The sequence below is a fragment of the Mobula birostris genome, chromosome 4 (assembly GCF_030028105.1).
Source record: "Mobula birostris isolate sMobBir1 chromosome 4, sMobBir1.hap1, whole genome shotgun sequence".
Lineage (NCBI taxonomy): Eukaryota > Metazoa > Chordata > Chondrichthyes > Myliobatiformes > Myliobatidae > Mobula > Mobula birostris.
In genome coordinates, this window is record NC_092373.1 from 55,537,936 (window position 1) to 55,556,202 (window position 18,267).

The window sequence follows — 18,267 nt, forward strand, 5'->3', positions numbered from 1 at the left end:
CCTCGTCAATAATGTTTCCACAAATTAGTAAAGTGAAGTTTATATTGCTGATACATTCCAGCATACATAGAAATACATTTTCCTTCTGAACATTAGTTTTTTCCTCACACAGTTAAATGCTGCATCATCATATCCTCATTTTCAAAGTCAAAATGTTAGGGAGCACTAATAGAACTTGAAACCAATATTTCAATTTGAAACAGCAGGAAGAAGGGTCGTGTGTAACATAGATTTACTTGAGGCCTTTCTATCATGAATTCTGAAATAGACATAAAAGGAGATATAGACAGTCTTTCTTAACATGAAAGGTGTCATAATTAATGGAAGGCAAGGCTTTGTTTTCTTCGGCATTAGAGAAACACTTCCAAAATCTATGCGGCAAGTACTCATTCCACCCTCCGGCATTGCTTGCAACAGTCCCGTTTAGCAATCGTTAACACTCTTTAGAAAGACGATTCGTTATCAAGTCACCCTTCGATTTTATAATGAGTTTTTGCTCCGATACTTGACAACCCTTAACTAAAGAATCATCGGGGCCAAATGGAAGCTGCCAGTGAAGGCTTTTACCTTCAGGGGATCCTGTTTGATCATCCTCTCCCTACTGTGAATCGAGCGTCTCCAAATGTAATGTAACAGTTACATTCCGAGACACTCTCAGTTACTCACCATCTACTCGGAAAAAGAGCTGGGTCAGGAATCCGCCAATAATAAGTGGAAGAGTGGGAATGCGACCAATCGGCGGGGGATGGGGTGGGATTTCCTGTCCGATGTGCAGCTGTAGCGGAGTTGAAGTGACACGTAAGAGGGGAGATTGGAAAAGGCCCTGGAACTTTTTCTGCCGTGCAGAATAAAACGCGAATGATAGTTTTGGTTATGAAAGCAGCGTTTTGCTGGAACCCGAAGAAATACCAAGCCGTGCACGATTTCCAACAACCTCTTCATTTCCAAAATTGGATCAGAGACTCTTTTTGTTGGGCTTTGCCACTTGTAAACTGGGACGGATTCTCAGCGTCAGAAAAGAGCTAAAGTTACAGGAATGCCTCTCAACATCTGATTACTGAGCCCTAACATTTTCTGTCATTGAAAATAAACTGTGAACTGGATTGTGTGCGTGTGTATTTGCGGGGAAGCCCCCCCGGAACTCTTCCAAAAGTGCTCGTTTTGGAGAAAAACGAGAAAGGAAAAATGGGGAATAGCATGTGTTCCAGGAGACAGAAAAAGATTTTTCAAACTTTGTTCTTCCTTACAATAGTTTTTGGGTTTCTCTATGGTCTGTTACTATATTATGAAATGCACAATCAGTTAAAGAAGGCGGAAAATCTGGCGTTAAAGTACCAGCAGCACCAGGAGGCTTTATCTGCACAATTGCAAGGTAAACTCTTCCAGCTCCAGCGTCTTTCGCGTCTGTTTTGATTCTCCAGATTCCCAGACTTGCACTGTAGTCCCTTATTTCTTAATCATGTCGATTTTATTTCAGGTTAGTAAGTAAAAAGATATGGCGCTGGTAAATTCCAGGAAAGCCTTTTTTATCTATGAAAAGCATGATTGGCACAGCCACTCTTCGCCCTGGGAGCTGGGAAGGTCTGCCTGACTGCGGCGAGCGTTCCTCGGCTTCCCAACACTTCACTAACAGTCCAGTAGAGCGGAGCCGTTTCCTTTCCGAGCGCCTCATTCGTATTGTATACCTATTGACCCCACAGCCCCTGCTTTGTACGGATTCAAGTCCGAATGAGCAGTAACAGCAAAAGCCCGGACGCAGTTTGCCGAGGCTGAATTTCCAGAGTAAACATTGGCTGTGCAGGAAAATGTGACCGAAGTCAGGAACAGCACCCGCAGTTGGAGCACACTATTCACCACCTCTCCCAACCACCACACCACCACCACCTATTCACACAATTTTGCTCTTCTCAGTAGTACCCAGAGAATAGAAACGCGCAGTTAGACACTGTTGTACAGATGTGGACGAGAGTTGTGTTTGGGGATTGAGGTTTGAGCCTGTCACCAGTGCAGCTCTCGATCCTAGTTGCTTGTTCTGAAGCAAGTTTTTCTGCATGTTAGTTTTATTTTGCTAATCATTTCATTTCAATATCCACTAATTCCTAACTACTCCACAGATGGAAATAACTCGTTATCAAAGTCTTCTTTACACTTTATGATTTTAATAACTTTTTTATGTCCTCTGTTAATCCTCCTCTGGATCACAAGACATCAATCCCAGCTTCTCCATTCTATCTGCACACTTAAAGGCTCTCTCTCATCCATGAAATCGTTTTAGGAAAACACTGCGTATCTTCTGGATTGTCTTAATTTCAATGCTAAATTGTGGCACACAGATATGGACTGAGGAATTGTGTTGAGTCCAGTGACATGAGACCAATTGTTCAGATATGATCATACTGAGTGCTGGGCAGGCTTGAGGAGCCTGCTGGCCTAGTCTGCGCGGTATTTGCTCGCTCTTGCCTAAGTCAGTGTTTTATAAAGTTTCATTTCAACTTCCTTGCTCTTGTACTTCATGCGTCCATTTATGAAGCCCAGGATCCCATTTGTTCGTTGATCTGTCCTACCACTTAGAATGAAGCTCACTCGCATAGGGTGATCTCCCTGTTCTTGTAGCCCTTTACTGTATCTTGCTTCTTGTCATCGAACTGTACACTTCACATTTAGGGGCACCAGTTATCTTCACTGTAAACTACTTGTGCATTTCACCAACCTCTTGAAGTCTGTTAACACTCCTTAAAATAATTCGCTATCCCGTCAACTTGCTGCAGAAGCTGGAAATCTGAAATCCAACAGAAAATTTTGGAGACACAGAAAATTCCACAGATGGTGGAAATCTTGAGCTACGCAATCAAAATGCTGGAAGAACTCAGCAGGTCAGGCAGCGTTGGTGCTTCAGGCTGAGACCTTTCCTCAGTACTGGGGAGAAAGGGGGGAGGCAGAAGCCAGAATAAAAAAAGATGGGGGCAGGAGCAGAATCTGCCGGGGAGATAGGTGAGAGTGTGAAGGTAGGTGGATGGGGGTGGGAAAAGGGAATGATGTGAGAAACTGGGAGGTGATAGATGTAAGAGACATAGGGCTGATGAAGAGCAAATCTGACAGGAGAGGACAGTAGACCACAGAATAAAGGGAAGGAGCTGGAAACCAGAGCAAAATAATGGGCAGGTCATAAGGTTTGGGGGTGGGGAAAAGAAAGGATGAGAGGGCCACAAGAATTAGGGAAAACCAAGGGGAAGGGGGACAGGCCATCTCAAAACCAAGTTAAAACTCTAATATGCATGTTGGCCAAATCGTCCAGTTTCCATTGATATTTTGCCAAAGCACGCAAGGCACAGATCAATTCCATTCTGTCGTCTGTATTCATATGTTCAAAGTCTTAACAGGTATTTAACACTCTAAAAATAGCCACATTAAGTAGAAATCATCAATCAATTGCCTTATTTTTTTTCTGAAAAGCATGGTGCACTAGGTGACTGTGCACCAGTGTAATGGGTATGTCTCTTTCCTAGTCCTTCTGAGATCTAACTTGAAATCATATTATGTTAGTTTCAAACCTGAATTTAGTTTTTAAACAGTGGAATTATTGTGGTAGTAAAAAGCTGACAGTGAACTTAGAGGATCAGCCAAACATTCCAACTGGTTCAATATTTTATGGATGGAAGCTAGCTGTTCTAAGTCATCTGTATACTGCGCAGATTAGCATGACTTACATATTCTACTCCTGGTTCCTTTATCGCTGCTTGGTCTAACTACTGGAAGTACCAGTCAATTAGGATCTTGACCACCAACTTCAGTGGGGTTTGTCACTGTCCTAGGCAATGGACAGTAAGTATATCCCTCAGACAATTTAAGAGAAAGATGACCTTCTGTAGGAACCTAATTGGAGTGTATTGTAATTCTGGTAAAACAGCTGTCAAGCAACTCTAGTGATGTTGCTTCCTTCTGATCTCCAGTGCTACCTGTGTGGAGTTTACATATACTTCCCCCACCACCACCCCCATCCCACCCACCTCCATGCTCTGGCTTTCTTCCACATACCAAAGATGTGTTAGTTGGTCAGTTTCTACAGGAGCACAATTGAGAGCATCCTGACTGGCTGCATCACTGCCTGGTATGGGAACTGTACTTCCCTCATTCGCAGGACTCTGCAGAGAATGTGCGGACCGCCCAGCGTAGCTGAGGATGTGAACTTCCCACTATTTGTGATATTTACAAAGACAGGTGTGTAAAAAGGGCTTGAAGGATCATTGGGGACCCGAGTAACCCCGACCACAAACTGTTCCAGCTGCTACCATCCGGGAAATGGTACCGCAGCATAAAAGCCAGGACTAACGGGCTCTGGGACAGGTTCTTCCACCAGGCCATCAGATTGGTTAATTCGTGACGATACAATTGTATTTCTATGTTATATTGACTGTCCTATAGTACATAATATTTATTATAATTTACTCTAAATTTCATGTTGCACATTTAGATGGAGATGTAACAAAAATAATTTTACTCATGTATTTGAAGGATGTAAGTAATAAAGTCAATTCAGTTAGGTGCTGTAAATAAGCCCTCATGCTGAAGGGAGAATTTTTTTTTGAGGTGGGATGTTTGAATATGAGAGAGAATGGACTTCAAGGAAGTACTTGGGGGAAATTGTTCTGAGCACCTCTTTCTCAGTTCTACCTTTTCATTAGTTCCTACATGGATCACAGGAATTGGATCTTTGTCTTCCCACTCTGTTTTGCTCTAATCCTATAGATACAACCTTAAGTTTGATACAAAATTGCCAATACGGCCTTAGGGACCACAGAGAACAACATCTGTCCACCCTGTGACACACCCCTCTTCCTCCTTGCCTACATTGTCTTCTCCCACTAATATATTCTTCTAATGTGGTCCCTTAAATACCCCCTGTTCCCCTGTGCAGTGATCAGTTTGTTTTACCTCACTGTACAGCCTTGTATGTTGGAAGTCTCTTGACCTGATGTTCTTTCAACGCCACCTTCAGAGTCCCCATTTCTGTAAACTTGTCTTCCTTGTCCTTGGCAACTTTTAACTCTCAGGAGCATGATTGCCTTCCGAAATAAATATAAAAGTGTTGCAGTGTGAAAAGTGGACTTCAGCTTATCGACTCTTGAGTTGAAGTTCCTGCTGATAGAGTCATACTCATACTGTATGGAAACAGGCCCTTCAGCACACTGAGTCAGTGCCAACCATCAAGCACCAATTTATCCCAATCCCACTCTAACCCCGTTTTATTGCGCCACATTCCTGTGAATCTTCCCCAGAGTTAGCCACTCACTGCACAAAGATACAGTAATTCACAGTGGTGAATTAACCCAGCATCTTTTGAGCGTGTGAGGAAACTGGAACCGCTGGGCAAAACCTATGTGGTCATAGGAAGAATGTGCAAGTTCTATACCGACAACACTGGAGATCAGGATTCTACCTGGATCACCGGAGGTGCAAGGCAGCAGCTCTGCTAGATGTGCCACTTTGTCGTCCTCTAAGCGCACAGCAGATCGAATTGCTTGAGTTTCTTTGGTATCTACAAACTATTACATACTATAATGACAATGCATCACTAGCCCTTCTAGAATGCATTTGTCTCCTTTTACTTAAATTATTTCTAGGTATCCTATTTAACTTTTTATAGCTCCTTGTTAACCTTTTTATTATTATACTTCATCCTCATTTGTTTCTTGCTTCCTATATCTGCTACGCACCCCTTTCTTCTTCCTTTTAACCAGCGTCTCATATCCCTTGAAAACCAAGGTTCTCTAGACCTGTTAGCCTTGCCCTTTATTCTAACAAGAACATACAAATGCTGTACTCTCACTATTTGAAGGCTTCATACTTACCAAGTATCCACTTACTAGAAAATAATATACAGTATCCCAATCCAGACTTGTCAAGCCCTGTGACTGATGATATGCCAAGGGATTAGTGCTGAGTCAGTTGTTGTTTGTCATTTATATTAATGATTTGGATGATAAATGGTAAACTTGTTTGAAAATTTGTGGATGACATCAAGATTGGTGGCTATCAAAGCTTGTGGTGGGATCTGGACCAGCTGGAAAAATATGCAGAAAAATGCAGATGGAATTTAATTCAGACAAGTGGGAGGTATTGCACTTGGGAGAACAGACCAGGGTAAGACTTACGCAGTGAATAGTAGGACACTGAGGAATGTGGTAGAACAAAAGCATCTGGGAATACAGATCCAAATTTCTTGAAAGTGGTGTCACAACTAGATAGGGTTGGTAAAGAGAACTTTTGGAACAGTAACCTTCATAAATCAGGGTATTGCGCACAGAGCGTTAGTAAAAAGGAACAAAGGTTAGATTTCCAAACATTCTTTTTCCAAAAAAATTAAATGTTACAGAGAATTTTTTGTATTTCATTAAAAAGTACCATATTAAGTAATAGACCACTTTTCAAATAAAAACTTGATTACTTTGTAGGTATATAGCCCAGAGCATGATGAAAGAAAGCTATCAAGCAAGATGCTAATGATTAATAACATACTGAGTTAATGAAGTAAACATATTAACTGAAGCAGAAACTGGTGTAGAAGGAATCAAACTGGCATAGGACAGCCAAACTAAAAGGTGAGGATTTTTACCTTTAAATCATCAGTTCCTGCACCATGGCAAGAGTGAGCATAGCAACAAGACACAGAGTGGTTGTCTTTCATCAGCAAGGTTTCTGGCAAGCAGGAATTTCACAGCAGTCAGGAGTTTTGAGATTTGCTGACCAAGCTTGAGGACCAGAAATGCAGTGGTCAGCAATGGAAACAGTGCAGCAGACGAGAGATGCATCAAATTGACACTCCTTCTAAATCAGAAGTCCAGCGCTGTTATCAGCTCTGAACTCACAGAAACCACTGCAACCCAAGTACGCCCCTCTGCAGTCTGGAGAAATGAGAACTGGTCTTCATTGCTGCTCAAAAGCCATTCCTCCGAAGTGGAAACAAAGACAAGAGAATCACCTATGCACAGAAACACAAGGATTAGGGTGCAGAACAATGGCAGCAAGGTCTCTGGACTGATGTCAAAATTTGAAGTTTTGCTCAAACAGGAGGCAGCTCATTTGTAGAAGAGCTGGAAAATGCTACATGGATGAGTGACCTCAGCCAGCAGTGAATCACGGCAGAGGTTCCCTTCAGGTTTGGGGCTGCATTTCTACAAATGGATTTGGTGATCTGATCGGAATTAATCAAATCCACAATGTTAAGAAGTACAAGCAGGTTTTCATCCATCATGCAATACCATCAGTGAGGCATCTGATCGGTCCCAATTTCAGCAGGACAATGACCCCAAACATATGGCCGAGGTCATAAAGAACTACCTTCAGCGAAAAGAAGAACAAGATATTCTGCAACAGATGGTATGGCCTCCACAGAGCCCTGATTTCAACATCATCCAGTCTGTGTGGGATTAGCCTGGAGGGACAGAAGCAAGCGACACAGCCAAGAACTGTGGAGGTCTGCAGAACCAAGTTCTTCAAGATGCTTGGAACAACTTACTAGCTGCATGATGGTGTACCTGTGAGAATTGATGTAGTTTTAAAGGCAAATGGTGTTGATATTGATTTGATTTAGTTTTTTTTACTGTTTATTATTCTTTATAGTAATCTTTTTGATATTTACAAAGGTAGAAACTTTCCATTATTTTTGAAAGCATCTTCACTTTACAGAAATGTTTTTTTTACATGTGCCTAAGATTTTTGCACAGTACTGTGTGTATAGTGTATATGAATAGGTCACAGCTTTATTGCCCCAGAGCTTGGGAGAATGATGGGGAATTTGATAGAGGCATACAGAATTAGGTGGAATATCAATAGGGGAAATGGAAACAGGATGTTTCCACTGAGGTTGGGTGAAACTAGAACTCGGGATCTAGGTTTAGGTTTAAAAGTGAGATTCTCAAGGGGAATCTGAGGAGGAGCATCTTCACTCAGAGATGGTGAGAGTGTGGAACGAGCTGCCAGCAGAAGTGGTGGATATGAGTTTGATTGAAAATTTAAGAGGTGATTGGATAGGTACATGGATGGGAATGGTTAGGAGGGCAATGGTCCAGGTACCAGTCAATGGGATGAAGCAGAATAACATTTTGGCATTAACTTGTTGGGCTATAGAGTCTGTTTCTGTGCCGTTGTGCTGTTTGGCTCTAAGTAACAGAGTGGCTTTCAGATGAGCCAAGGAACCTGATGAAAGTTCTGAGGCATTAGCTGCTTCTCTTTCCACAAATCTTGCTTGACCTGCTGAGTCTTTCCAGTATTTTATGCTTTTATTTCAGATTTTCAGTTTTTTATTTTTAATTTGGGATGGGCTTTGCGCAACCTGTCTGGTTTATGAATGAACACTTCTGTTCCAAAGCATCATGTTAACCCAGGTGGTTTAACAATCTGCCCAATTGCAGTATAGAAAAGCAATCTCCATTTCTCTTTGGTTGGTGGGGGGGGGGGGGGAGTGGATATCATAATTTTGTTACGCCTAGTTTAGTGCCTTCATTTCCTAAGCAATGAAAAAGTAATATTTATTAAAGTTTGTAAATGCCATACTACCTTTTGGATTCTGCTCTGGCAATGCAAATCTATACATCTTGGTCTGAGAACATGTCTGAAAACAAAGCACTGCAGACATTGTATATCTGAAATTAAAAAGAAAAGATACTCAGCAGGTGAAGCAGATTCCATGAAGGAAAAAACAGTCGACATCTCTGGTTGATGATTGACTGGTTCTCATAAAAGGTGTGTGTGTGTGTGTGTGTGTGTGTGTGTGTGTGTGTGTGTGTGTGTGAGTGAGAGATTTCTGTCATTGAAGTAGACTGTCAGTTCATATCAACAATATCCATCCAGATCTGCACATGGACTGTCTATCTCACCACCCAATACTTGAGGTTACCTTAGGCCTACAGAATAATCATGAACAAGAGAATATCTGCAGATGCTGGAAATTCAAGCAACACAATCGACATTTCGGAACATAACAGAATGCGTTCTGATGAAGGGTCTTGCCCCAAGCTATTGACTGTACTCTTTTCCGTAGGAGCTGCCTGGCCTGCTGAGTTCCTCCAGCATTGTGTGAGTGTGTGCTGCCTACAGGGTAATGTTGTTTTATTTTTCACTGCCATCATTCTGACTCAAAATAAGGACATAAATCTTATCACACCCTGAGCTGTTCTCATTATGTCAGCATATTTTGAGGCCTGCCTTTAAAAACAACATCAATGCAAAAACAATGTGGATGTTGGATTATACTGCCTGTGGCAACGGATTCCACGGATTCATCACTCTCTGGTTAATGAAATTCCTCCTCATCTCCATTCTAAATGGATGTCCCTCTATTCTGAGGCTGTGTCCCCTGGTCTTAGACACCCTCACAATGGGAAGCATCCTCTCCATATCCACTCTGTTGAGGCCTTTCAACTTATGATAGGTTTCAATGAGATCTCCCCGTCATTCTTCTGAATTCCAGTAAGTACAGGCACAGAACCATCAAATGCTCCTCATGTGATATGCCTTTCAATCCCAGAATCATTTTCATGAACTTCCTTTGAACCCACTCCAATGTCAGCACATACTTTCTTAGATAGTGGGCCCAAAACTGCTCAGAATACTCCCAAGTGAAGCCTCACCAGTGCCTTATAAAGCCACAACATTACATCCTTGCTTTTATATTCTAGTCCTCTCGAAATGAATGCTTATACTGCATTTGCCTTCCTCACCACTGACTCAACCTGCAAATTAACCTTTAGAGAATCCTGCATGAGGACTCCCAAGTCCCCTTGCACCTCAGATTTTGAATTTTCTCTCCAGTTAGAAAGTAGTCTGAGCCTTTATTTCTTCTACCAAAGTTCATGGCCATACACTTCCTGACACTATATTCCATCTGCCACATTTTTGCCTATTCTCCTAATCTGTTTTAGTCCTTCTGTAGCCTCTCTGCTGATTTACAATACAATATTTGTTTGTGATCTTATTAACAGAGATTTTAGTAACTACTGAAATGCCTTTTTTGTTTAAAAATTGCTTCAGATTGTCATTATTTTGTTATATCAAACATCACCGAAGACTACCAGATTTAGCAAATCATCTTTGGTTTTAATATTTTTCTGTTTTAAACTTAATGATCAAAAGTTTGTTAGGACTTTTATCAGCTAGTAGACTATTCATTTGCTGATTTATTTTTTAAAATGTTGGTAAAGCACCATTACAGTAAATAATTAAATGGCTATTAATCTTTAGCTTAGGTATTTGTCAGAAAAAGCCACACTTTCACATAAGGATGATTCAGAAAGGTCTTTTTTGTCTGATAACCCATCAGCTAACACTTGTGTGGCAGTACAGTCCTATTAGCACAAGTTCTATAAACTATTACCATGCCATCAAAAATTTGCTGTGAAAGATTGTCAACTGTATAGATGTATAGATTTTGGATGTTAGCTTAATGAATAGGTATTACAGTCTTGGTTATTTTTACTGTGGAGGCACTGGAATGATAGTTTTATGAAGACTGACGTCTTTAAGATTCTTTACAGTTATTAAGTGCAAAGATTGATGGTAAGGGATTGATTAGGAATTCTGCCTCAGGATAATGTGGCAGCTTGAGTCAAATCATGTTTTGGGGGGGACTGCAGGTGTGGATCCACAAAGAATTGTACATCCAGTGGCATTAAACCACAACATAGGTAGATTAAGTGTAATCATTGTAATGATTTTTCATGAATGTTATTTATCCTGGAATTGTGGACTTGTTGTGTTAAAGTCAAGATTCAGTATCATAGTGAAATGATGCCTTGCTGACATTCATAAGGACCATTTATATATTTATTGGCATTTAAAATTAGAAGCAACTTAAGAGTTGCTGATTGTCTCTGAAAGAAATTACTGTGCTCTGAATATTGCACACGTCTGCAAGAGTTTTCATTGACTAACCATGCATAGGAGTGATGACAATAACTCTTATTGTGGCAGTCAATGAGAGTAATTGTGATGGTAATTTGCTGGAAGTGTCATAAACCTTCTCAAGGCATTCTTACTGTTCAATTAATGGACAAATGTAACTCCAGTGTCCTATAAAATGTAGATCCTAATTTACAATTTGCATCTACAATAAGGAAAATATACATTAAATAGCAAAATTGTTAGTGCATTATATTCCAGATTATGTTATCATTTCCCTGAAAGGTAGTGAAATGTGATTCTTCACTAATTGCCGTAATTGTTCTGAAGTTGGTTCTGAGTCTGTATACAATAAGGCTTTGGATACACGAGCTAAAACAAGAGTATGACATTGGAACAGGAAGGATTGTCAAGATGGGAAAGATGTCTGTCTGTAGACTTGTTTATTAACTATTTCCCTCAGAGAAACCTTGTGAACAGTCCCCAGCATTCAGACCCAGGCTATTGTTTACAGGTTTGAAAGAAATTGTAAACCTGATTCCTGTAATCTGTGCATATGATTGCAATAGCTATATACTGTTGCAAGAAAAAAATTGTCAACCCTTTGCAGTTACCTGGTTTTCTGGATTAATTACTCATAAAATGTGGTCTGATCTTCATCTGTCACAATAATAGACAAATACAATCTGCCTGACCTAATAACACAAAAAGAAAAGAAGTATTTCTTCTCAACAATACTGAGTACACCATTTAAACAAGAACAGTATAGGTTCAAAGAAGTATGTGAACCTCCGGGGCAATGCCTTAGAGGAAAGCTATTTGGAGTCAGGTATTCCAATCAATGAGATGAGACTAGAGGAGTGTGTTGTAGAGGTGCCCTGCCCTATAAAAAAGATGCACAAAGTCAGGATGCTAGTAGTCAGGTCACAGTCACAGGAAGAGAAATTGTCTACAAATGGAGGATATTCAGTAGTTGCTACTGTCCTTAGGAGTGGGTGTCCTACAAAGATCAGACCGGGAGCACAACATGCAATGCTGAAGGTGATAAAGAAGCCAAGGGTTGCAACAAAAAGACCTGCAGAAATCTCTAGAACTTGCTAAAGTCTCTGTTCATGTGTCCTGTATAAGAAAAACACTGAACAAGGATGGTGTTCATGAAAAGACACCACAGAGGAAACCACTGCTCTCCAGACAAAAAAACATTGCTGTACACCTCAAGTTTGCAAATGACCACCTGGATGTTCTGCAATGCTGCTGGGACAATTTTCTGTGGACAGAGAAGACAAAAGTAAATTTTTTTGACACAAATGTACACCGCTATGTTTGGAGGAAAAAGGCCACTGCACACTAACACTAAAACTTCATCCCAACTGTGAAGCATGGTGGAAGAGGATCATGGTTTGGGACTGCTTTGCTACCTCAGGGCCTGGACAGCTTGCAATTGTTGAGGGAATAATGAAATCAAAATTGTATCAAGACATTTTACAGGACACCTGAAGAGGGCTGTTCGTGCAAGGTATTCCAGAAATATTGATGAACTGAAATGGTTTTGTATGAAGGAATGGTCTCAATTCCTTCTTGCCGTTGTACAAGTCTGATCAGCAGCTACAAGAAATATTTGGTGGAGGTTATGGTTGCTAGAGGAGATTATACAAGTTATTAAATACACAGATTCACATACTTTTTCCAGCCTGGACTGTGAATGATTAAACAATGTGTTCAATAAAGACATGAAAAGTCCAATTGTTTGTGTGTTACTTGTTTAGGCAAATTGTGTTTGTCAATGATTGTGTCTTAGATGAGGATCAGACCACATTTTATGAGTAATTAATGCAGAAAACTAGGTAAATGCAAAGGGATATATATCACACACACACACTATCACACACACACACACACACACACACACACACACACACACACACACACACACACACACGCACGTGTGGAGGCACTCAGGTGAGCAATGTCCAAAATTATTCTTATTATCCTTAGAATCAACTTGGTGTAGATTAATGTATAACTCAAGGTCGTAATTGTTCCTTGTAAGAAAGCAAGCCCAGTAACACTATGAATGATAACAGTAATTTGCATTAAATTAAGGATATTAACATAGTAATATATCCCAAGAGGTTTTGTTGAAATATTAACCAAAAAATGACATTGATAATTGGACAAATAATGAAACTCATGATCAAAGAAATTTTAAGGGACATATTCAATCCAGTAATACCATCTACTCTACCAGTGTTATTGAGAAACCAACCTTTTATCTCAATTGTGGATTTCCTTATTTTGTAGTCAGTGACCACATCTATTCCATTTCCTACACTGCCAATTTCATCACTTTATATCCCTCCTGGAACTCTTGTTGGGGTCTCCTTATCTTCATCTTCCTTTTGACTAAACTCAATGTTCAAAATTTCATCCTCTACCATTTCTGACAGTAACATGTCAGAACCAAACATGTCCTCCCTTCCTCGATCAGAATTCTTTTGTGACTGTTTTATCTGTGACAACCTCATCCATTCCAGAATCATTACCAGCACATCCTGGCCTTTCCATGACACCTTAGAACATGGTAACAGATTTGTGAGAACTGGAATAGATAAGGTCAGAGATTCTGTACACTGTGGCAAAAGGGAATCTGCAGTGAATTAAGAGATTAAGTGGGCAAGTTGGCATTGGTTAGAACAGGTGAAGTTGGGAGAATGGGAATGATTACTTTGAAATGGGAATGGAATAAATGAAACACAATAGGTATAGCCTTGGCAGTCATTAAGCTTCCAGAAGCTGTTGACTGATGGTTTGTAAACAGGGATGGAAATAAGATAGTTGAGAAAGGGTAGGGAACATAGAACATGCAGCATAGCATGGGCCCTTCAGCTTCTGATTTTGTGCTGACCTTTATAAACCTTCCTTCCTATACCACCCACAGCTCCCTATTCTTCATCCATCTATATGCCATCTATATAAGAGTCTCCTTTTTAATGATTTAAATTTTATCGAATTCTTTTACAAATTTTTCTCCGAACCCTTGAGTCAGTGTTGGAATTATGTAAATCATAGCTTACAAAACATAAAATTATTCATAAAATAAAAAAACAGACATGGCAGAAATAAATATCAATATAATAACCATTAGTGTCTATTTAGACCTCTAATAACATAAAAGACTGCTATTCAGCTATATGCTTCACCACACATTCACCACTATTCCCCCCCCCACAGGAAACCTAAATATTTGCCCCTTTTTATGTGTATAGATGTCCAATCTATCAAACTGTTTGTAAGACATGTGCTGAAAAGCTGCCACTTTGGCTATTTCTGTGGCCCACTCCTGAAATGATGGTTCCCCCCCCCCCCCAAGTTCCTCCAACCTCTAAGTATAATTTGTCTTCCCACCATTATACTTGTCTGGATCCAATTTTGAGAGTGTTTATCCTGAAGAAACCCAAGTGTATCTCCCGAGACAAAAAGTCTGGGGCAGAAAGGGAATTGAATACCTGAAACTTCACCAATATACTTAAGTATCATAATCCAAAATTCTTGAATTCTGGGACAGGACCACAGCGCGTGTACTAAGTCCCCTTTATCCGCCTGACAGCGCCAGCATTCAAGGGTGTTTTTCAACCCTGATCTATGTAACCTTGCTGCAGTCCAATAGAAACGGTGTAGGATCTTATACTGAATAAGGCGCACCCTCAGGTCTCTTGACATTGTTCTGACATTTATTTCATTTTGTCCCACTCCTTTGTCTCAAAAGTCACACTCAGATCCTTTTCCCATGCACTTTTAAGACCCAACAGAATTTTGTCCCCGGAGATTTGTGTTAAAGCTGAATAATAAGTTGAGGCTTTGTGACCTTTACCATATGCAGCCAGTATAGTAGACAGTATGGTAGCAACTTGTGGGGGTTGCTGTGTAGAACCAAAATCTGTATGTAGCAAATGATGCAGTTGAAGATATCTCCAAAATTGTGACCTAGAGAGATCGTACTGTTGGGTTAATTGATTAAAAGATCTTAAGCTGTCACCATTATAAAGTTCTCCCAATTTAATTATACCTTTCCCCTGCCATTCCTTCTGGAAGAAAGGGGACTTATCAATACACAACTTCGGATTCATCCAGGTACTCGAGGCTTCATACAAATATGGATTAAATTTAAATAATCTGGCTAGTTTATTCCAAAACAAATGCATATGCGATATAATTGGGTGAGTCCTTGCCTCCGGTGGTAACTTGATAGACAAACATTGTAATGGAGGGATGGGAGGAAGTGCAGTACGAAGGAGGTGGTCTCTCCGGAGGGAGAGACCAATGTGCTAAATGTTTCAGAGCAAAGGCATAGTAATAGTATATTAACTTTGGCAACCTGAGCCCCCCTCCCCTTCAACTGGCAATTGTAATTTGTTAAAGTTAAAGCCTGGGCGTTTACCATTCCAAATAAAAGCCTTAATTATTTTATCAAATTGCTTAAAATATGTTAATGGGATTTGAACTGGTAACAATTGGAACAGATAATTAACCTTTGGAATGCTATTCATCTTCAAGACATTTACTTTTCCCGACATTGACAAATGCAATGATAACCATCTGTCTACATCACATAAAATTCTCTGCAATAATGGATCAAAATTTACCTTTACTAAATCCTTCAGTTGAGGGGGAAAATTAATACCTAAATATCGTATACCCTTCTTTAGCCTGGGTAAAAAGCAGACGCAGGGCAATATGCCATCAATGGTAGTGCTTCTGATTTTGTTCAATTAACCTTATAACCTGAAAAAGACATGGCACCGATCGACTAGGGTCCGACACAAATAATAAAATATCATCCGGATAAAGCATCAGTTTATGAACCTGTCCTGCCATAGATATCCCTATAAAGTTCTCATTCTCTCTGATAGCTGCTGCCAGGGGCTCCAAAGCCAGACAGAACAACATTGGAGAAAGTGGGGAACCCTGTTGGGTACCCCTTCTGAGAGAGAAGTAAGGTGAAATGTAACCACTAGTTTGAACTGCTGCTTCAGGATTATTAGAGTTACAAAATACACATGGACTAAGATGTTAACTGTCCTGTGCTATCACCAGTGGGATCATCAGTTGATCTGCCACCTGCCTTCAGGAGTTTTATGATCAAGACTCCCTCGAGGTGGTGGGCCAGCAGTGCTAAAGCACCACCTCCCACTGGTGAGCTTAAAAACTTGGCATCTGCCTCTATCAGAGTTGTTGGTCACTTCCATCCAACAGATAGTCTGCTCTTCAGGTGTCTATGCAACTACTGAAGGGTTTGCAAGATATGTATACACTGTCTGACTATCTGCCCCTCTGGACATACTTGGTCCACACCCATGCTGATCCTTTCTCTGCTGCCTCAACTACAGCCCTGCTGGTTGACTTGATCTCTCTTCTAGTGAAGCCAAGGTCACACAGCCACTTCTTGAGAGTGAACGCAATAAACCCACGGCAGCCTACTTCGAATGGATAGCAGTATAATCTATTTTAAAAAGATGGGTCCAAATCGAAAAAATTGAAGAATCTTAAACAGATAGCCCCATTCCACCCAATCAAATGCTTTTTCAGCATCGAGTGAGATAGCTGCTATAGGTGACTGATTATCAGCCACCGGCCACATAATAGTCACAAGATGCCTTATGTTATCACATGAGCTACGGCTCCTGATAAATCCCACCTGATCACTATGTATCAACCATGTTATTACTGTGTCTAAACAGTTTGCAACCATCTTTGATAAAATTTTCATATCTAATGGGATTAGGGAAATTGGTCTATAATTCTTACATTCACACGGGTGTTTACCCTCTTTCAGAATCAATGTAATTAGCACTTGTGATAAAGTAGGGGGTAAATTATCCCGCTCTATAGATTCATTGTACATATTCAGCTGTAGTGGAGCTAGCACCTCTGCATAGCATTTAAAAAATTCCGCTGTAAATCCATCTGGGCCAGGAGCTTTCCCAGTAGGTAAGGTCTTAATCAGTGATATCGTTTCTTCCAACGTTACAGCGGAATCAAGGTATCGTTGTTGTTCTTTCATCAACTTAGGTAACCCCAGTGGCCTCAGAATGCTATCAATTTCTTCCTCACTAGAGTTGGAGTTTGATGTATATAGGTCCTTATAAAACTCTTGGAAAGCATCATTAATATCTTAAAGTGTCATCAAAGTATCACCTGTTTCTGATGTAATAGCTGGGATAATAGATATTAATTCTCTCTGTTTTATACACCTTGCCAGAAGCTTGCCAGCTTTCTCCCCCAATTCAAATTGCCTTTGTCTTGCCCTGAAAAGCCAAAATTCTACTTTCTGGGATAATATTAGATAGTATTGATATTTCAGCCATGTTAGTTCTCTCAGATCTTTGGATGACACCCGCTGCTTCAATTTTGTCTCAATCTCTTTGATTTTAGTTTCTAAGTTTGTAATTTTCTGAGTTTTTTCATATATAAGAAGTATGTGAATAGTATATCCCCTCAAAACTGCCTTCAGGGCTTCCCAGTTAGTCCCTGCCGAGGAGACCGTAGGTGAATTTATCTCTAAATACTCCTTGATTTGTTGTCTCATAGCTTGCCTAAACATTGAATCTTGTAACATGGACGAATTAAATCTCTATCTATGTGACTGCATTCTCTTATACTGAGCTATTGTCTCTAGACAAACCCAAGCATGATCTGATATTATAATATTACCAATTGCACATTGAGACACAGACTGAATGAGTGACTTGGATATAAGGAGGAGATCAATCCTTGTATATATTTTATGAACTGCAGAAAAAAATGTGTAATCCCTCCCACTGGGATTCATAAGGTGCCGAACATCCACAAGCCCGAGGGCTTTACACATTTTTTGCACCATCACAGTGAGTTTTGAGGTCCTATATGATAACATCTTACTATGGTGGATGATTGGATCCATTACCAAATTAAAATCTCCCCCAAGTATGATATCATAAGCTACAATAGAATGTAACTTTCTTTCAAGATCAACAAAAAATCCTGCATCTTCTATATTAGGTGCATATATGTTTGTCTAAATAATATGTTGCTTCTGTACTTCTGCCAAGATAATAAGAATTCTCCCTGCTTCATCTTTGATCTGTTTCTCACATCTAAACTGCAGTCGCCTGTTGATAAGTGTTATAACACCCCTGCTCTTAGTTGACCCTGCACTGTAAAAAACTTGATCTGTAAAACCCCCCAGTAGCTTTACTGATTCCTCTGCTGATAAATGTGTTTCCTGTAGAAATACCACATCCTATTTTCGTCTGTTAAGGTTATTCATTACTTTTCTCCGTTTTATTGGATTTCCCAGACGGCTAACATTCCATGTGGTGAAACATACTTTAT

The 18,267-nt window shown here is 40.2% G+C and overlaps 1 protein-coding gene and 1 long non-coding RNA gene across 4 annotated transcripts in view; one reads left to right on the top strand and one right to left on the bottom strand.

The window, feature by feature from the left end:
* The window catches only part of LOC140196350 (uncharacterized), a 61,895-nt gene extending 61,106 nt beyond the window's left edge, over positions 1 to 789 (bottom strand). Inside the window, exon 1 of one of the 2 annotated variants that reach the window (XR_011885688.1) lies at positions 667 to 789. This is a non-coding gene — a long non-coding RNA (uncharacterized lncRNA). Of the gene's footprint in view, positions 1 to 567 lie in introns of both variants that reach the window. The other variant, XR_011885687.1, reaches the window with a different exon arrangement.
* The window catches only part of golim4a (golgi integral membrane protein 4a), a 104,136-nt gene continuing 86,359 nt past the window's right edge, over positions 491 to 18,267 (top strand). The window contains exon 1 of one of the 2 annotated variants that reach the window (XM_072255394.1): positions 491 to 1,372. In XM_072255394.1, coding sequence (XP_072111495.1) covers positions 1,186 to 1,372 — 187 coding nt within the window. In that variant the 5' untranslated portion in view covers positions 491 to 1,185. The remainder of the gene's footprint in view (positions 1,373 to 18,267) is intronic. The other variant, XM_072255395.1, reaches the window with a different exon arrangement.